We start from the raw sequence: 15,167 nt of genomic DNA, 5'->3' as shown, positions 1-15,167 counted from the left end.
ACAAGCACCAGGTACAACTACATTTTTTTTTCCTCATGTTTTCCCATCTCGCCTTTTCCCATGTCTACTCATGCGCTCGTCCTTTTCTGTTTTACGGTCCCCCGACGTGTATACGTACAGTACATGTATATGAGATCAAATACACCGAACTGAATGTGGTGCGAATTTGAAGTGAAAGTCGGATCAGGAATCGTTCACGCCCACTTTTCAACCATCCAATGGCTGCGCGTCAGGTTCTGTGGCCCCGCCTCCAAACCCTCTGTGATCCACAAATTTGCATATGAACCCCTTTATAAGACGGACTCGATTCAGTGTTCTCACAGTTTCTGTGCAGATTCACCTTTTGGTTGTCGGTTCGATCGACGCTCGTCATGCCCGCGGATCCTCCCAAGCAAGTGGCGGCGAAGAAGGGTTCGAAGAAAGCCGTTTCTAAGGCGACTCGAAAGGGTCCCGGCAAGCGGCGTTCTCGCAGAAAGGAGAGCTACGCCATTTACATCTACAAGGTTCTGAAGCAAGTTCACCCCGACACGGGTGTTTCGTCCAAAGCGATGAGCATCATGAATTCGTTCGTCAATGACATCTTCGAGCGCATCGCGTCCGAGGCGTCTCGTCTGGCGCATTACAACAAGCGCTCGACCATCACGTCGCGGGAGATCCAGACGGCGGTTCGTCTGCTCCTTCCCGGGGAGTTGGCCAAGCACGCCGTGTCCGAAGGCACGAAGGCCGTGACCAAGTACACGAGCTCCAAGTGAGCTCGGACTCGCACCCCGCGCTCCTCGGGTTCATCCACCCACAAACGGCTCTTTTCAGAGCCACTCAAATGGTTCTTTAACAGAGTGCAACCTTTGATCTTCGTTTGTGGTGTGTAAAGGTGGTCAATAAATTGTTGGGTTAGTGGATCGAAGGTAAACGTGTTTGGAAGGTCGATGGTTCGAATTATACCGAACTGGAATCGGAGTGCGGAGTTTCACTCACGGACCTCGTTGCTTCCTCCTGGGTTGAACGACCTCGTGAGGGAACTTATTTATTTATTTCTGGTGCTGTGGAATTCATAAAACATATAATTGTGTCTTATGAACGAGTTGGTGGCTCTGAAAGCCGTTTTTGTTGTCGCTGCTGAAGAAAACCACCACCCGAATGTTTAACCACCGAAACCGTAGAGTCCGGCCCTGGCGTTTCGAGGCGTTCACCACGTCCATGGCGGTGACGGTCTTTCGCTTGGCATGCTCGGTGTAGGTGACGGCGTCGCGGATAACATTCTCCAGGAACACCTTGAGAACTCCGCGGGTTTCCTCGTACATGAGACCCGAGATGCGCTTCACCCTCCACGACGGGCAAGACGACGGATAGCCGGCTTCGTGATTCCCTCCCTTTGCGATAACAGCTTCACTCCTTTCCGAGATAGTTTCCTCCTTCACCACAAGCACACTTGGTGCCAAGGTTTGAGTTCAAAACAAAATAAACCAAACGATGAATATTCGTGTGTGTTCATGTTCACCTTGGTGGCACCGAGGCTTTGTATTGGTGGAGAGCACGACCTGACCAGCCTTTCCACTTTGACCACGTTGAATGATTTGGGGGAAACGGTGGGGGAGGGGCGGTAAAAGCTCTTCATGCCCTTTCACTTTTCACCCCCATGTGCACCACAACCTTTCGCTTTGACACGGAAAGAACACACAAAGAATTTAAACGCAGGAGGAAGCCATTCAGCCCATCATGCCTGGGCCACATCAACACCACAACAATTTACAAACATAGGGGCAACACCTTTGGGCGCTAACTTGCAGTGCTTGGATAAGATAACCAGGGAACCACAAGTAGGCATGGATTACCCACAAAATATATAATGGAGAAGAAAGAATGCCATTTTTTTTAATGCCATGAACAAACTTTGGTACATCACGGGTGATAAAGGCTGTCATCAAGTTTCATAGAAATTGTGTTTGGCTTCCGAAAAGAAAGCATATATATAATTATATACACATAATGGATTTTAGATTCCGGTCTGATGAATGCATCCACACATCCAGGTCCTCAGACAGTTATTTCCTTAAATGCATGTTCAGATTAGCCTCATCCCCATGTCCAATGGGATCTTAAATGTGATGTGTTGAGAAGGGTAAAGGATAGATCCCCTCTCTTATGGGAAGCTTTTTTCTATATGACAGACACGTTCACGCACATTTCTTTCACGAACTCTGAAGCCCGCCATCATTTTTCCTCAGCAACATTCTTTCACGAAGGAGGAGCTTGAGTGGAGAAGGTACGGAGTCCAGAGTGCAAGGCAGGACCAGGTAGGCGGGTGAGGTTGACGTCGTGTGGGCGGAGCTGAGGGTGCAGAGTCCAGGCAGTAGGAGGCGGGTCGAGGCGAGGCGAGAACAGGAGAGAGGCGAAGAAAGAGAAAAGCGGAGGGACTGCTCCGACCTTTTTGGACCTGCTGCGCGGGGGGAGGGACACCCCAATTCAAAACGTCATCACCTGAATCGGGCGCTCCGATTGGCCCCGACCCCTCACGTGCCACACTAACTTGAGCCAGAAACCGCCTCACTTCGACTCCGGCAAGGCCATCCCAGACAGTGAACATATTTCACTCCGACCCCACGACATGACACGAATCGCCAACACCAAAATTGGCATGTGAACCATCCTGCAAAAACCCCCGCGCCGTGCCTGGGCGACCGGTCGAGGGTCCCGCATGCCCACTCGGGCGTTTGACCAGCGTTGATCAACGCGCTCACTCCGCGCACGCCAACGTGGCCCGCACTGTACATTCCCTGGCTCAATCGCAGCTTCGCTGGCCGTAGACACGAGAAGACGTACGTCACCCCTGGAGAATCCGCTGCTGCCAGCGAGGACCGAAGGGTAGGTCATTATGGATAAATCCATGCACATTTCGCGAGCGGTCTGCCCTCGAGCACATTCCATACAGAGTGTGTCGTTCGGCCATTACGCACATGGCCAGCGCTCGTATTCGCACGACTCTGCTCGTGTGTGCGCGGGTAGAACACCAAAATGTGTCGGATATTGAGGTTGAAAAGGAACAAGCCACTTCTACTCCACCCACTCGTATCCCGCCCAACATTGCGTGGAGTCGTCATTATCGGCCTTCGTACGTGTTTCCTGCAGCGTGGGCATCGTACTGGCTGTGTTGCTTGTATTGTGAAAAATAGCATTCGTGTAGCCTTTTAAGAGGTATTCATTTGCATGCCTTTTTAATGCAACCGGCAATCTTCCTCAGATCATCGGAAGCTCGAGTCGATAATCTCGCACCGCCAAGTGCATTATATGACTCGCTGCACACGTTGGGTTTAGGGCTCACCCGGGAATTAGGATCCCTGTGCAGCAGTTCCCTCACAGCGGCGCCGCATGCGCTGGCCTCCATGAGGCCCCACCTTACAGCGAAGGCGCACGTGGCTGATTTACCTCAGGTATAATCAGACGAAAAGAAGAGTAGGGGACAAAATGAAGGAGAAAATGATTTAAGCAACCCTAGCTATTAGATCATCGCAACGCACTACCTTGTTGTCCCGCTAAAAAAAAGGAAAGGTACTATCTACACGTATAATAATGGAATAACTGTCTTGGGACACCTATCTGTTGGATGCATCGGTTCCGAGAACCGCAACAATATATATATATATATATATATATATATATATATATATATATATATATATATATATATATATATATATATATATATATATATATATATATACATACATATATTGTTACAGCCACGGGTACTGAGTCTATTATGAGGGGGTTTAATCCCCTTTTATCCTCGGAAGAGCCAGACCTGGGGCCACTGCTCACAATTAACTTTGTGGTGCAGTGGGTTGCTTTAGAACCACGAACGCCAATCAGTTAAGCACGAGTTCCCGTGTCCACCATCGAATTTTGCCGTTTAACTCGAGGTCATCTGGTTTCTTGAACGGGGAGCACACCCTCGGCAAAGCACCAATCTTATCTTGATTAGATCTTAATTAGGGTGGCTGAGCGTTTAACCGCTGGTGCATGCCGACTTTTACAGGTCAATTTGTGTGGTAATTACCTCCCAGCCTATCTCGGTTCGGACAATGCTGGATCAATGGAAGGAAAGAAGAAGCAAGGACAGGTTGGAACGTCAACAAAGGAATTTATTAATAAGAAAATTAATAAATAGAAATCAATCAAAATAATCGTAAGCAAATGAATAATCAGTCAGGCACTTAGAGAAAAAGGGACAAAGAGCAGAGGCTTATCTCTATGCCTTACTTAACAATAAAACATGAGACAAGGGTACCCAGCAGATCATTCAGGGAGGAAGAGATTCAGTCTCGCTCACCAAATGGAAGTCGTCATATGTCAAATATAAACGTCCTGAAATGTGTGAGCATGCCTTGTTCGTTGCCAGCGCCCAGCCTTACCCATGCACCCACTCGCGAACAGGTCTGAACGCCAATCGACGTCACGTCATCACCCCCAAAACCAGGGACGCCAAGAGCAGGTCTCGAGCAGAACGAGCATTAATGGTCCGAGTGTCACCCACCGCCAGGATCCGCCAGGAGCCACAACCGACAGACAGCTGTTAGGAGCTGTGAGAAGCTGAGGTGCTGTGAGGAAAAGTGAGGAGCTGTGAGGTGCTGCGAGGCACTGTGAAAAGCTGTAAGGCGCGAAGGCTGTCACCAACTCACTGGCGCCGACTGACTGGAACTGACTGAAATACTCTTAAGGCTGTCAGAACCGCAATCAGCTATCGCCAACTGACTGGTGGTCGACTGACTGGAAAAGCCGTTTGACTGACTGACTCGCAAAACTGACTCTCAAACTGACTCTCAAACTGACTGGTCCGACTGACTCCTAAAGCCGTCTGACTGACGCTGACTAACTGGTTGTCAACTGACTGGAAAAGCCATCTGACTGTCTTTACTTTTTTGAAGTTTTTTTTTTTTTCAAATTTTTCGAAAGTGGAATTTTCAAATGGCCAATCAGGAAGATTTCATCAGAATCCCCTGGAGAACAAATGTGCCAAATTTGATGCTTGTATCATCATTTGCATGATTCTTCTCAAAAATTAGTTATCTGCCCCACTAATGAGTCTACTCTGTTGAATAATTAGTCTGCACTTATTTTATCTCGACCTTTCATCTATCTATAATTCCAGCTGTGTGTGTGTGTGTGTGTGTGTGTGTGTGTGTGTGTGTGTGTGTGTGTGTGTGTGTGTGTGTGTGTGTGTGTGTGGTGTGTGTGTGTGTGTGTGTGTGTGGTGTGTGTGTGTGTGTGTGTGTGTGACCACTGTTTCTCGACAACCACTGGTCCGGTCTAATTGAAACTTGCCAGGTATATTGCTGTGGACCTGAGTATGTGCCTTTTCAAGGTTTGATATTAATCGAACAAGTCCTTCCCAAGTTATGGCCATTTATTTACCAACCAATGACATGACACGTTGCTGCATAGGCGTGGCTGCGAAGACCGGTGCGCGGCCGTCCGACGATGACGTCACGGGCCGTGCCGGTTACGATGGGGATCGGTGCCTGCGCTCCCGTGACGTAGGAGTGGCAATGGTCAATGGCAGCGAATGTCATGGCAAGCAAAGACAGGGAGGTAAACTTGATTTTAATTTGTATTTTAATTAACTCTGTGTGTGTGAGTATCACAGCAGTTGTTACTTCAATGAAAGCGATAATTCGTGGAATGCATGTGAACATTCCGTACGGGCATGCACCACTTCCGGAGAGTGATGACTTCCAGTATTCTAATAATTTCTCGATTTCTTATCCGCATTTATACATAAACACAATGCCCCAATCCAGTCGTTGTTTATGAGAGCGAAGGAACGGCCTGTGTGGTTGTTTGAAAGTTGTTTTTTTTTTTTGGTTTGCACGTACGGCCACGCGAGAGCGAAGGAACGGCCTGTGTGGTTGTTGCTTCCGGCACACGATTTGAAAGTTATTATTTTATTTTTTTATTTTTTGGTTTGCACGTACTGCCACGCACGTACGGCCACGCGAGAGCGAAGGAACGGCCTGTGTGGTTGTTGTTTCTGGCTCGGGTTTGAAAGTTTTTTTTTGCACGTACGGCCACGCATGTACAGGCACGCACGTACGGGCACGTACTCGTTAGTTCAAATCACTAATTAAAACTGCGTTATGCAGATAAAATGAAGAAATTTAAGGTGTCTATTTACTTCTGTCATGTCTCTGTACAGTTCTGGGTTGATTGCATCCAGACTTGCCATTTGGGATCAGCATCAACCCATTTAATGTATTGGGGTGTTTTTATCTTTGCCGGTAGTCTTTGGGGGTGTGGGGGTGAGTGTGAATGTGGCAGGGTGGGGTGAGTGTTAATGTGGGGGGTGGGGTGGGTGTGAATGTGGGGTGGATGTGAATGTGGGGGGTGGGGTGGGTGTGAATGTGGGGGGTGGGGGTGTGAATGTGTGGGGGGTGGGGGTCTGAATGTGGGGGGTGGGGTGGGTGTGAATGTGGGGGGTGAGTGTGAGTGGGGGGTGAGTGTGAATGTGGGGGTGGGGTGAGTGTGAATGTAGGGGGTGGGTGGGTGTGAATGTGGGGGGGTGGGTGAGTGTTAATGTGGGGGTGAGTGTGAATGTGGGGGTGGGGTGAGTGTGAATGTGGGGGGTGGGGTGAGTGTTAATGTGGGGGTGAGTGTGAATGTGGGGGGTGGGGTGAGTGTGAATGTGGGGGGTGGGGTGAGTGTTAATGTGGGGGTGAGTGTGAATGTGGGGGTGTGGTGAGTGTGAATGTGGGGGGTGGGGTGGGTGTGAATGTGGGGGTGAGTGTGAATGGTGGGGGGTGGGGTGGGTGTGAATGTGGGGGTGAGTGTGAATGTGGGGGGTGGGTGGGTGTGAATGTGGGGGTGAGTGTGAATGTGGGGGGTGGGGTGAGTGTTAATGTGGGGGTGAGTGTGAATGTGGGTGGGGTGGGGTGGGTGTGAATGTGGGGGTGAGTGTGAATGTGGGGGTGGGGTGGGTGTGAATGTGGGGGTGAGTGTGAATGTGGGGGGTGGGGTGGGTGTGAATGTGGGGGTGAGTGTGAATGTGGGGGGTGGGGTGAGTGTTAATGTGGGGGTGAGTGTGAATGTGGGGGGTGGGGTGGGTGTGAATGTGGGGGTGAGTGTGAATGTGGGGGTGGGGTGGGTGTGAATGTGGGGGTGAGTGTGAATGTGGGGGGTGGGGTGAGTGTTAATGTGGGGGTGAGTGTGAATGTGGGGGGTGGGGTGGGTGTGAATGTGGGGGTGAGTGTGAATGTGGGGGGTGGGGTGGGTGTGAATGTGGGGGTGGGGTGAGTGTTAATGTGGGGGTGAGTGTGAATGTGGGTGGGGTGGGGTGAGTGTGAATGTGGGGGGGCGTGATGCAAATTCTCCATGTAAATGATTATCATGTAGCGCTACCTACAGGTGGGGGAAGGTATTACAAGTCTCCACCATTTACAGTACTGTACAGTTTTCCTGTCCCCACGTTTTTCATTGCAGTGAGGTTTTTTTTTTTTTAATTAGAAGCAGTCAGTATGTTTTCACTTCATGCACGTAAACCGGGTTCTTTTTGTGTGTGTTTCCAGAGCTGTCAGTTGCCCATACACCGCCCAAATAAGGATATGCGTCAGAAGAAGGTGTTGCATGATTGGAACAAGATCGCCTGGAGAGCGTGTATGCTGCTGGTGAGTTATAAATTTATAATAGCTGTTTTGAATGGATCTTGTCGGATGCGATGCGGTGAAGGGAGAGAAGGGGGGAGAGAGAGAGAGAGAGAGAGAGAGAGAGAGAGAGAGAGAGAGAGAGAGAGAGAGAGAGAGAGAGAGAGAGAGAGAGAGAGAGAGAGAGAGAGAGAGAGAGAGAGAGAGAGAGAGAGAGAGAGAGAGAGAGAGAGAGAGAGAGAGAGATATATATATATATATATATATATATATATATATATATATATATATATATATATATATATATATATATATATATATATATATATATATATATATATATATATATATATAGAGATATAAGACCGGGCGTAGTGGCGTGCGCCTGTAATCTGGCTACTCGGAGGCTTGGGTTGGAGGATCGCTTGAAGACGGGAGCTCTGCACTGGGCCGTGCTATGAGAGGGTGTAGGGCAGCCCGGAATCATGGCGAAACCCAATCCTTATCCCTGTGTCGTAAGAGGCGACCAGGGTTGTGTCAGGAAGGGCATCCGGCGTAAAACCTGTGCCAAATCAGTATGCGGATCATAACGGATGATCCGCTGTGGCGACCCCTAACGGGAGCAGCCGAAAGACGAACAACAACAACATATATAGAGATATAGTGAGAGAGGGGACAGAGGAGAGAGGGGAGCAGAAGAGGAAGGGTAGGATTCCTTGCTCGGGAAAACTGAAGATGAGGATCGAACGAGACTCCAATTTATTTTTTTCATGTTCCCGGGGTATAGAAAGAGTTTATTTAAGGCAAGTAATAACTTTACCAACTATATAGTTGAACAATACTTCAAAAAACTTTGTACGTTACAAATTGAACAAATGGACTAACGATGCAACTCTTAAGCTGCACCTTAAATCCAGAAGAATGGTACCATCCCAGCCTGGGCTGGATGTTGGCAAGCTCAAGGATGAGAGGGCAGCTGAGGAGTTTGCGAACAAGCTGAGTGGGGATTTGAGGAGTCTGGGTGCTTTGGGGGATCCTGAAGAGTTTTGGAGTGCCTTCAAGACCACTGGCCTTGATGTTGCCGGTGGATGTCGTGGAGCTCACCGCTGGGGGAAGAAGAATTTTGCTCTCAGGGACACTGGATACCATTGACCAGAGTCGCAGGGCCAGGCTTAATGGCAGAGCTGAGCTGTTCAAGGAGATGAGGGAAAAAACTGTACGTGCGCTGATGGTGGACAAGGAGGAGGTCGACGTGTGAGGAATATGTGAGGGGGTAGAGTATCACCTGTGGTCAAGTGATTCTCGTCCCGCTTACAGGGGAATTCACACATTGCGTTCCTCTAAGCCCATCCCTCGGTGTACTGCAGTTGGAGCAGAGGGTGGTAGGCTCTTGACAGAGGAGTCCGAAGTGAAGGCCCTCTGGACCGGCTACTTTGAGCGGCTGAACCAGGCTGGTCCAGCAGCTGTTAAGTTGGATGTCAAGGGTGTTACTCTCCCGATTGCTGTCCCTCCAATCAACTGTGATCCACCTTCATTTGTGGAAACACAGGCTGCGGTGAACCGGTTGAAATGGGGTAAAGCTCCTGGGATCTGTGGCATCCATGCTGAACTTCTCAAGGCTGGTGGAAATGTTGTACTCGTGTCGTTGCGTGCAGTTCTGTGCTCTGCCTGGAACACAGGCATCATCCCAAATGAATGGAAGAGGGGCTTTGTTGTCCCTCTCTGGAAAGGGAAGGGTGATTGCCAGGACTGCAACAACTGCCGAGGGGTGATGCTGCTCTCTGCGCCGGCAAGGTCTTTGCTCGGATAATTCCTGATGGGGTTCACCACCATCTGCTTGAGCACAAGCGCCAATTGCAGTCAGGCTTTGCACTAAACAGGTCAACGATTGACTGTTTTCTTGCTCTTCGGATCCTCACCGAAAGCAGCTTGCAGCCAATGTTGATCTCTACAAAGCGTTCGATTCAGTAAATCAGGATGCCCTCTGGAGAATTATTGGTCCTCGTGGGGTGCCACCAAAACTGATCAATCTGAGGTGTGAACTATACTCTGGTACTGAGAGTGCTGTGAGATGTGGTCCCATCTCCGACTTATTTCCAGTTGTTACTGGAGTTCATCAGGGTTGTGTGCTGGTTCCCACACCTTTCAGCACTTGTATGGACTGGATTCTGGGGAGGATGTTGGAGAGATCAAGCTACGGTGCATCATTTGGGAATGCCAATATCTCTGAGCTTGATTTCACAGATGATGCGGAGACTCGAGATATCCTTTTAGGGGTCCTCAAGGTGCTGAATGAGGAGTCGGAGCCACTGGAATTATGGGTTTCCTGTGTCAAGACTAACATCCAGGCTTTCAATGAGATCTTGAATGCTGCTATCTTGTCTGTACCTGTTTGTGGTGAGGATGTTGAGGTCACGGAGAGATTCACTTACCTTGGCAGTGATATTAATGTCTCTTCTGGCTGTGAGCCAGAGGTCAATGGACATCTGGTTCAGGCCTGGGGAGTCATGGATTCCCGGGACCATGGGCTGTGGTGCTGCCGGTACCTATGCAGGAGGACGAAAGTCCAAGTCTTCAAGTCCTTGGTGCTTGCAGTCTTGCTCTATGGATGTGAGACTTGGTCTCCAACCAGGGATCTGAGATGGAGACTTAATTGCTTTGGTACCAGGTCTCTTCAGAGAATCCTTTGCTATCACTGGTCGGACTTTGTGTCCAACGAGCGGTTGCTGAGAGAGACTCGGATGAGATTTGTTACCTGCATGGCCCGTGAGCGTCAGCTGCGGCTGTATGGACATGTGGCTCGTTTTCCTGATGCTGATCCTGCTCGCCATATTCTCTCAGCGAGGGAGCCTCATGAGTGAAAGAGGCCAATGGGCCAACCACGTACCTCGAGGTTGCAGCAGGTTGATCAGCATCTCAAGGAGATGGGGATGGGCCAGGCATCTGCCTGGGGGATGGCCACACAGACGCCCCTGGAGTACCGGCGGAAAGTGGGCGAAGGGACACGCTGCTCTGGCGCATGCTCCCATACCTGACCTGACCTGAACTGATTACTCCAAAGCAGGACTGTACCTATTTGGTCTTCCATTTGATTTGAATTTCATTTATTCTCATCCCATTTCAAATTCAATTGAATAATGAATAATAATAAACGTCATGGGTCAGGGTCAGGTGTCCTATCAAAGTGGGACGTCTTGGTACCCAGTCATCACTGCCAGCAGTTATAAAGTGGCAGTTCTAGTTTTGTCTCTTATTAATGACACAACACACCAGAACACAAACACCACACAAAACAAGCTCTGACGAGGGTCTGCAATCTGATTGCTCTTTCGAGTTTATTAAGTGTGAGTGGGGGAGGCAGTGTGAGGAGATTTTTGTTAAAATTTTCAGGTTTCACTCCAAATTTCAACTCTTATTTAGTCCATCAGATTCGATTTTCAAATCAGATATAATATTTTGCTAATATACTTTAATTTTTCCATTAGAGTAGATCGTGTTTCCAAAGCAAGGCATGTTTGAATTGGCCGAATAAAATGGTGACCTAAGACCCCAGCAGCTCGCTGACAGAAGGCTGACCAAGGAGGACGCCATGATAAAGGACAATTAAATAAGGCCGGGAATTATCTTCAAAAGGTGTGTTTTAATTAACGCAACAACCCAATTTTCACTCTTCTACTCTCTTGGAGTTCTCTTAGTATGGATGCAAACTTTCAGTCTGCTCGGTTTCATGTGTTTGGCGCTATGGAAGAGATAGACACACTGACCTACACACATTGATATTTATCTATCTATAATTCCAGCTGTGTGTGTGTGTGTGTGTGTGTGTGTGTGTGTGTGTGTGTGTGTGTGTGTGTGTGTGTGTGTGTGTGTGTGTGTGTGTGTGTGTGTGTGTGTGTGTGTGTGTGTGTGTGTGTGACCGCTGTTTCTCGACAACCACTGGTCCGATCTAATTGAAACTTGCCAGATATATTGCTGGGGACCTGAGTATGTGCCTTTTCAAGGTTTGATATTAATCGGACAAGTGCCTCCCAAGTTATGGCCATTTATTTACCAAACCAATGACAAGACACGTTGCGTGGGCGTGGCCGATGGGGGAAGGGAACCTCAGCCGCGCTCCCCATTACAGGTTACAACGTACAAACTTCCGGAGAGTGATGACTTCGTGTACTCTAATAATTTCTCAATTTCTTATGCGCATTTATAGATAAACACAATGCCCCAAGTTATGATCATTTTCATATTAGACGGTGCAAAAATTTCGGTAACATCAGAGTGAGCTGGTATGCTCCGAACCAGGAAGTAAAAAAAATTTTCTCTCTCTTCTCTTCTCTTTTTGTTTTTCCTTGCGACGACATTGCGAAAAGGCAAAATACATTGGCGCTAATTGAATAATTGACCATTAAAACTAAATTGTGAATAATCGTAATTGCAATATGCGAACTTCTGGGCCACGCATGTACGGGCACGCGAGAGCGAAGAAACGGCCTGCATGGTTGTTCTTTCTTGCTCGCGGTTTGAATATTTATTTGTTAATTTATTTTTTTACGGGCACGTACTAGTTAGTATAGATGAGATCAACGCCCTTTGTCTGGACATGTATCGCTTTTGATGTAGTCTGGCATCCTGCCTTGCTCTCCAAACTGTCTGCTGATGGAATCCAAGGCCCACTCCACTCCTGGATTACTGACTTCCTCCACTCATAGCCAACATGTGGCTCTCAACAGAACCCTTTCATCTCCTGGTCGTCCCGCAGGCAGATGCCTGGCCCATCCCCATCCCCTTGAGATGCTGATCACGTGGTCGACCCATTGGCCCCCACTCACGAGGCTCCCTCACCGTCGCCCAGTAAGAACTGACGCTGCACGAGACCTGCCACAACCAAAATGCAATGGAACAGGTCATTCGTAAATTCCCGTTTCAGGGTCTGCTTTACGAAATAGAGCAGGATTTCAAAGGTGATTTGCACTTCCAGGGCTCCGCTGCTTTTGCGATTTTGGATTTACGAATGGTTAGTGCTACGATACATTTTGTGCAGCACCTTAACTTTTAATAAAAGCTGGAAAATACCAATGCGGAGGTAGTTTTTATGACCAAACTTACTCCTGAATAAGGGAGGGGGCTGTGTTCACAACACTATATCTCCAGAGCTTGACAATATGCATGTTTTGTAAATACAAACTTCATCATTGAGTAACGTGTATTTGTTCATTAAAGTGAGGGAACGAATTGTGAGGGAAACACTGAAGTATCATGTACGAGGCGAGAGTTTCACCAGCACACAGTACTGGATTTGGTGTATAACACAGATTGTATATCACTGATGCTGATTTCAGAAAGGTTTGAGTGGCTCTGAAAAGAGCCGTTGTGGGAGAGCTGGAGAGCTCTTGGGCCTTGTGTGAGGCGAAGCCGTTTACTTGCCCTGGGTTTTCTTGGGGAGCAGCACGGCGTGGATGTTGGGCAGGACACCACCTTGCGTGATCGTCACATGACTGAGAACTTTGTTCAAGTCTTCATCATTGCGGATGGCGAGCTGCAAATGGCGCGGGATGATGCGCTTTTTCTTGTTATCTCGGGCCGCGTTGCCAGCGAGCTCCAGGATCTCCGCGCACAAGTACTCAAGCACAGCGGCCAGATAGATTGGAGCACCGGAACCGATACGCTTCGCGTAGTTGCCTTTGCGGAGATGTCTGTGGACGCGACCCACGGGAAACTGCAGTCCAGCACGGGAAGAGCGAGACTTCGCCTTAGCACGATTCTTTCCAGTTCCTTTACCACGTCCAGACATGATTTGAGCAGACAAATAGAGCACCTTACAGACCACTGTGCCAATGCTTGCGAAATGGATTCTTTTGAAGGGAAAGTTGGATCAGGAATCGTTCACGCCCATTTTTCAACCATCCAATGGCTGAACGTTAGGTTCTGTCGTCCTCCAAACCCTCTGTGATCCACATATTTGCATATGAACCCCTTTATAAGACGGACTCGATTCAGTGTTCTGACTATTCTGTCGATTCATTTTTTATTTGGTTGTCGTTTCAATCGATACTCATCATGCCTGCGGATCCTCCCAAGCAAGTGGCGGCAAAGAAGGGTTCGAAGAAAGCCGTTTCTAAGGCGACTCGAAAGGGTCCCGGCAAGCGGCGTTCTCGCAGAAAGGAGAGCTACGCCATTTACATCTACAAGGTTCTGAAGCAAGTTCACCCCGACACGGGTGTTTCGTCCAAAGCGATGAGCATCATGAATTCGTTCGTCAATGACATCTTCGAGCGCATCGCGTCCGAGGCGTCTCGTCTGGCGCATTACAACAAGCGCTCGACCATCACGTCGCGGGAGATCCAGACGGCGGTTCGTCTGCTCCTTCCCGGGGAGTTGGCCAAGCACGCCGTGTCCGAAGGCACGAAGGCCGTGACCAAGTACACGAGCTCCAAGTGAGCTCGGACTCGCACCCGCGCTCCTCGGGTTCATCCACCCACAAACGGCTCTTTTCAGAGCCACTCAAATGTTTCTTTAAGAGAGTGCAACCTTTGATCTTCGTGTGTATTTGTGATGTGTAAGGTGGTCTATAAGTTAGGTTAGTTGAATTATAGTAAACACACACGACGTGATTGTTAATACGTTTTAAAGCTTATTCGATATGTTTTCCGATCATCTTTATAAAGACTAGAGCGTGCCCGTATGTGCAAAAAAAAAAAAAACTTTCAAACAAACACACAGGCCGTTCCTTCGCTCTCGTAAACGACTGGATTGGGGCATTGTGTTTATCTATAAATGTGCATACGAAATCGAGAAATTATTAGAATACAGTAAGTCATCACTATACGGAAATCCGTACGTTGTAACCCGTAATGGGGAACACGGCTGAAGATCTCTTCCCCAACGGCCACGCTTATGCAGCACCGTGTCCTGTCATTGGTTTGGTAAATAAATGGCCATAACTTTGGAACCACTTGTCTGATTAATATCAAACCTTGAAAAGGCACATACTCAGGTCCCCAGCAATACACCTGGCAAGTTTCAATTAGATCGGACCAGTGGTTATTGAGAAACAGTGGTCACAGACGCACACACGCACACACGCACACAGACTCACACACACACAGACACACACAGAGATTGCTGGAATTATAGCTCGATATCTTTAAAAATCGCTTTCCAGTAACTTCTCCGTTGAATATCTGTTCTGAGTTTGGAAGGTCGGTGGTTCGAATCCCGGCCGAGTCATACCAAACTTTTTAAGTAGTACTTGCTGCTTCCTTGCTTCGGTCTCTATTCAATAAGAGAGCAAGAACAAACAACCAAACTGGCTATAGTGGCGCGGGGTTTCACAACAATACACAAGGAATTTAGACGCAGGACGCCATTTGGCCCATCATTCGTGCGATACATCAGCACCAGACCAACTTGTATAATAAAGAAAACAGCACCCCCGGGAGCCTCACGCCTTCCTCTCGTGTTGAACTTCCTTGGAAGGGAACAGATATTTATTTATGGTGCTATCCAATGCATTGACTGAATTCAAAACAATAAACCAAACAA

General features: G+C 48.4%; 3 protein-coding genes across 3 annotated transcripts; 2 read left to right on the top strand and 1 right to left on the bottom strand.

The window, feature by feature from the left end:
• The first annotated feature begins 317 nt into the window (after positions 1–317).
• Positions 318–3,313, top strand: LOC147018561 (histone H2B 3-like). Its single transcript, XM_085898332.1, has one exon. It carries the CDS (start codon positions 372–374, stop codon positions 750–752), a length of 381 nt encoding a protein of 126 aa, XP_085754458.1. The 5' UTR covers positions 318–371; the 3' UTR covers positions 753–3,313.
• Positions 3,314–11,444: 8,131 nt separating this feature from the next.
• Positions 11,445–13,559, bottom strand: LOC147018560 (histone H2A.J-like). The gene has a single exon (XM_085898330.1). The coding sequence runs from the start codon at positions 13,414–13,416 to the stop codon at positions 13,042–13,044; it is 375 nt and encodes a 124-aa protein (XP_085754456.1). The 5' UTR covers positions 13,417–13,559; the 3' UTR covers positions 11,445–13,041.
• A 54-nt stretch (positions 13,560–13,613) lies between these two features.
• Positions 13,614–14,709, top strand: LOC147018559 (histone H2B 3-like). The gene has a single exon (XM_085898327.1). It carries the CDS (start codon positions 13,683–13,685, stop codon positions 14,061–14,063), a length of 381 nt encoding a protein of 126 aa, XP_085754453.1. The 5' UTR covers positions 13,614–13,682; the 3' UTR covers positions 14,064–14,709.
• The last annotated feature ends 458 nt before the right edge of the window (positions 14,710–15,167 follow it).

Source organism: Eptatretus burgeri, chromosome 10 (genome assembly GCF_056783735.1).
Source record: "Eptatretus burgeri isolate ZD-2024b chromosome 10, Ebu_testis_v1, whole genome shotgun sequence".
Lineage (NCBI taxonomy): Eukaryota > Metazoa > Chordata > Myxini > Myxiniformes > Myxinidae > Eptatretus > Eptatretus burgeri.
Note: the sequence above shows the minus strand (reverse complement) of the source record. Positions and strands in the feature narration are given on the sequence as shown.

Excerpts from the sequence above, each read along its gene's own strand:
- LOC147018561 (XM_085898332.1), top strand. The coding sequence starts at position 372 with ATGCCCGCGGATCCTCCCAAGCAAGTGGCGGCGAAGAAGGGTTCGAAG.
- LOC147018560 (XM_085898330.1), bottom strand. The coding sequence starts at position 13,416 with ATGTCTGGACGTGGTAAAGGAACTGGAAAGAATCGTGCTAAGGCGAAG.
- LOC147018559 (XM_085898327.1), top strand. The coding sequence starts at position 13,683 with ATGCCTGCGGATCCTCCCAAGCAAGTGGCGGCAAAGAAGGGTTCGAAG.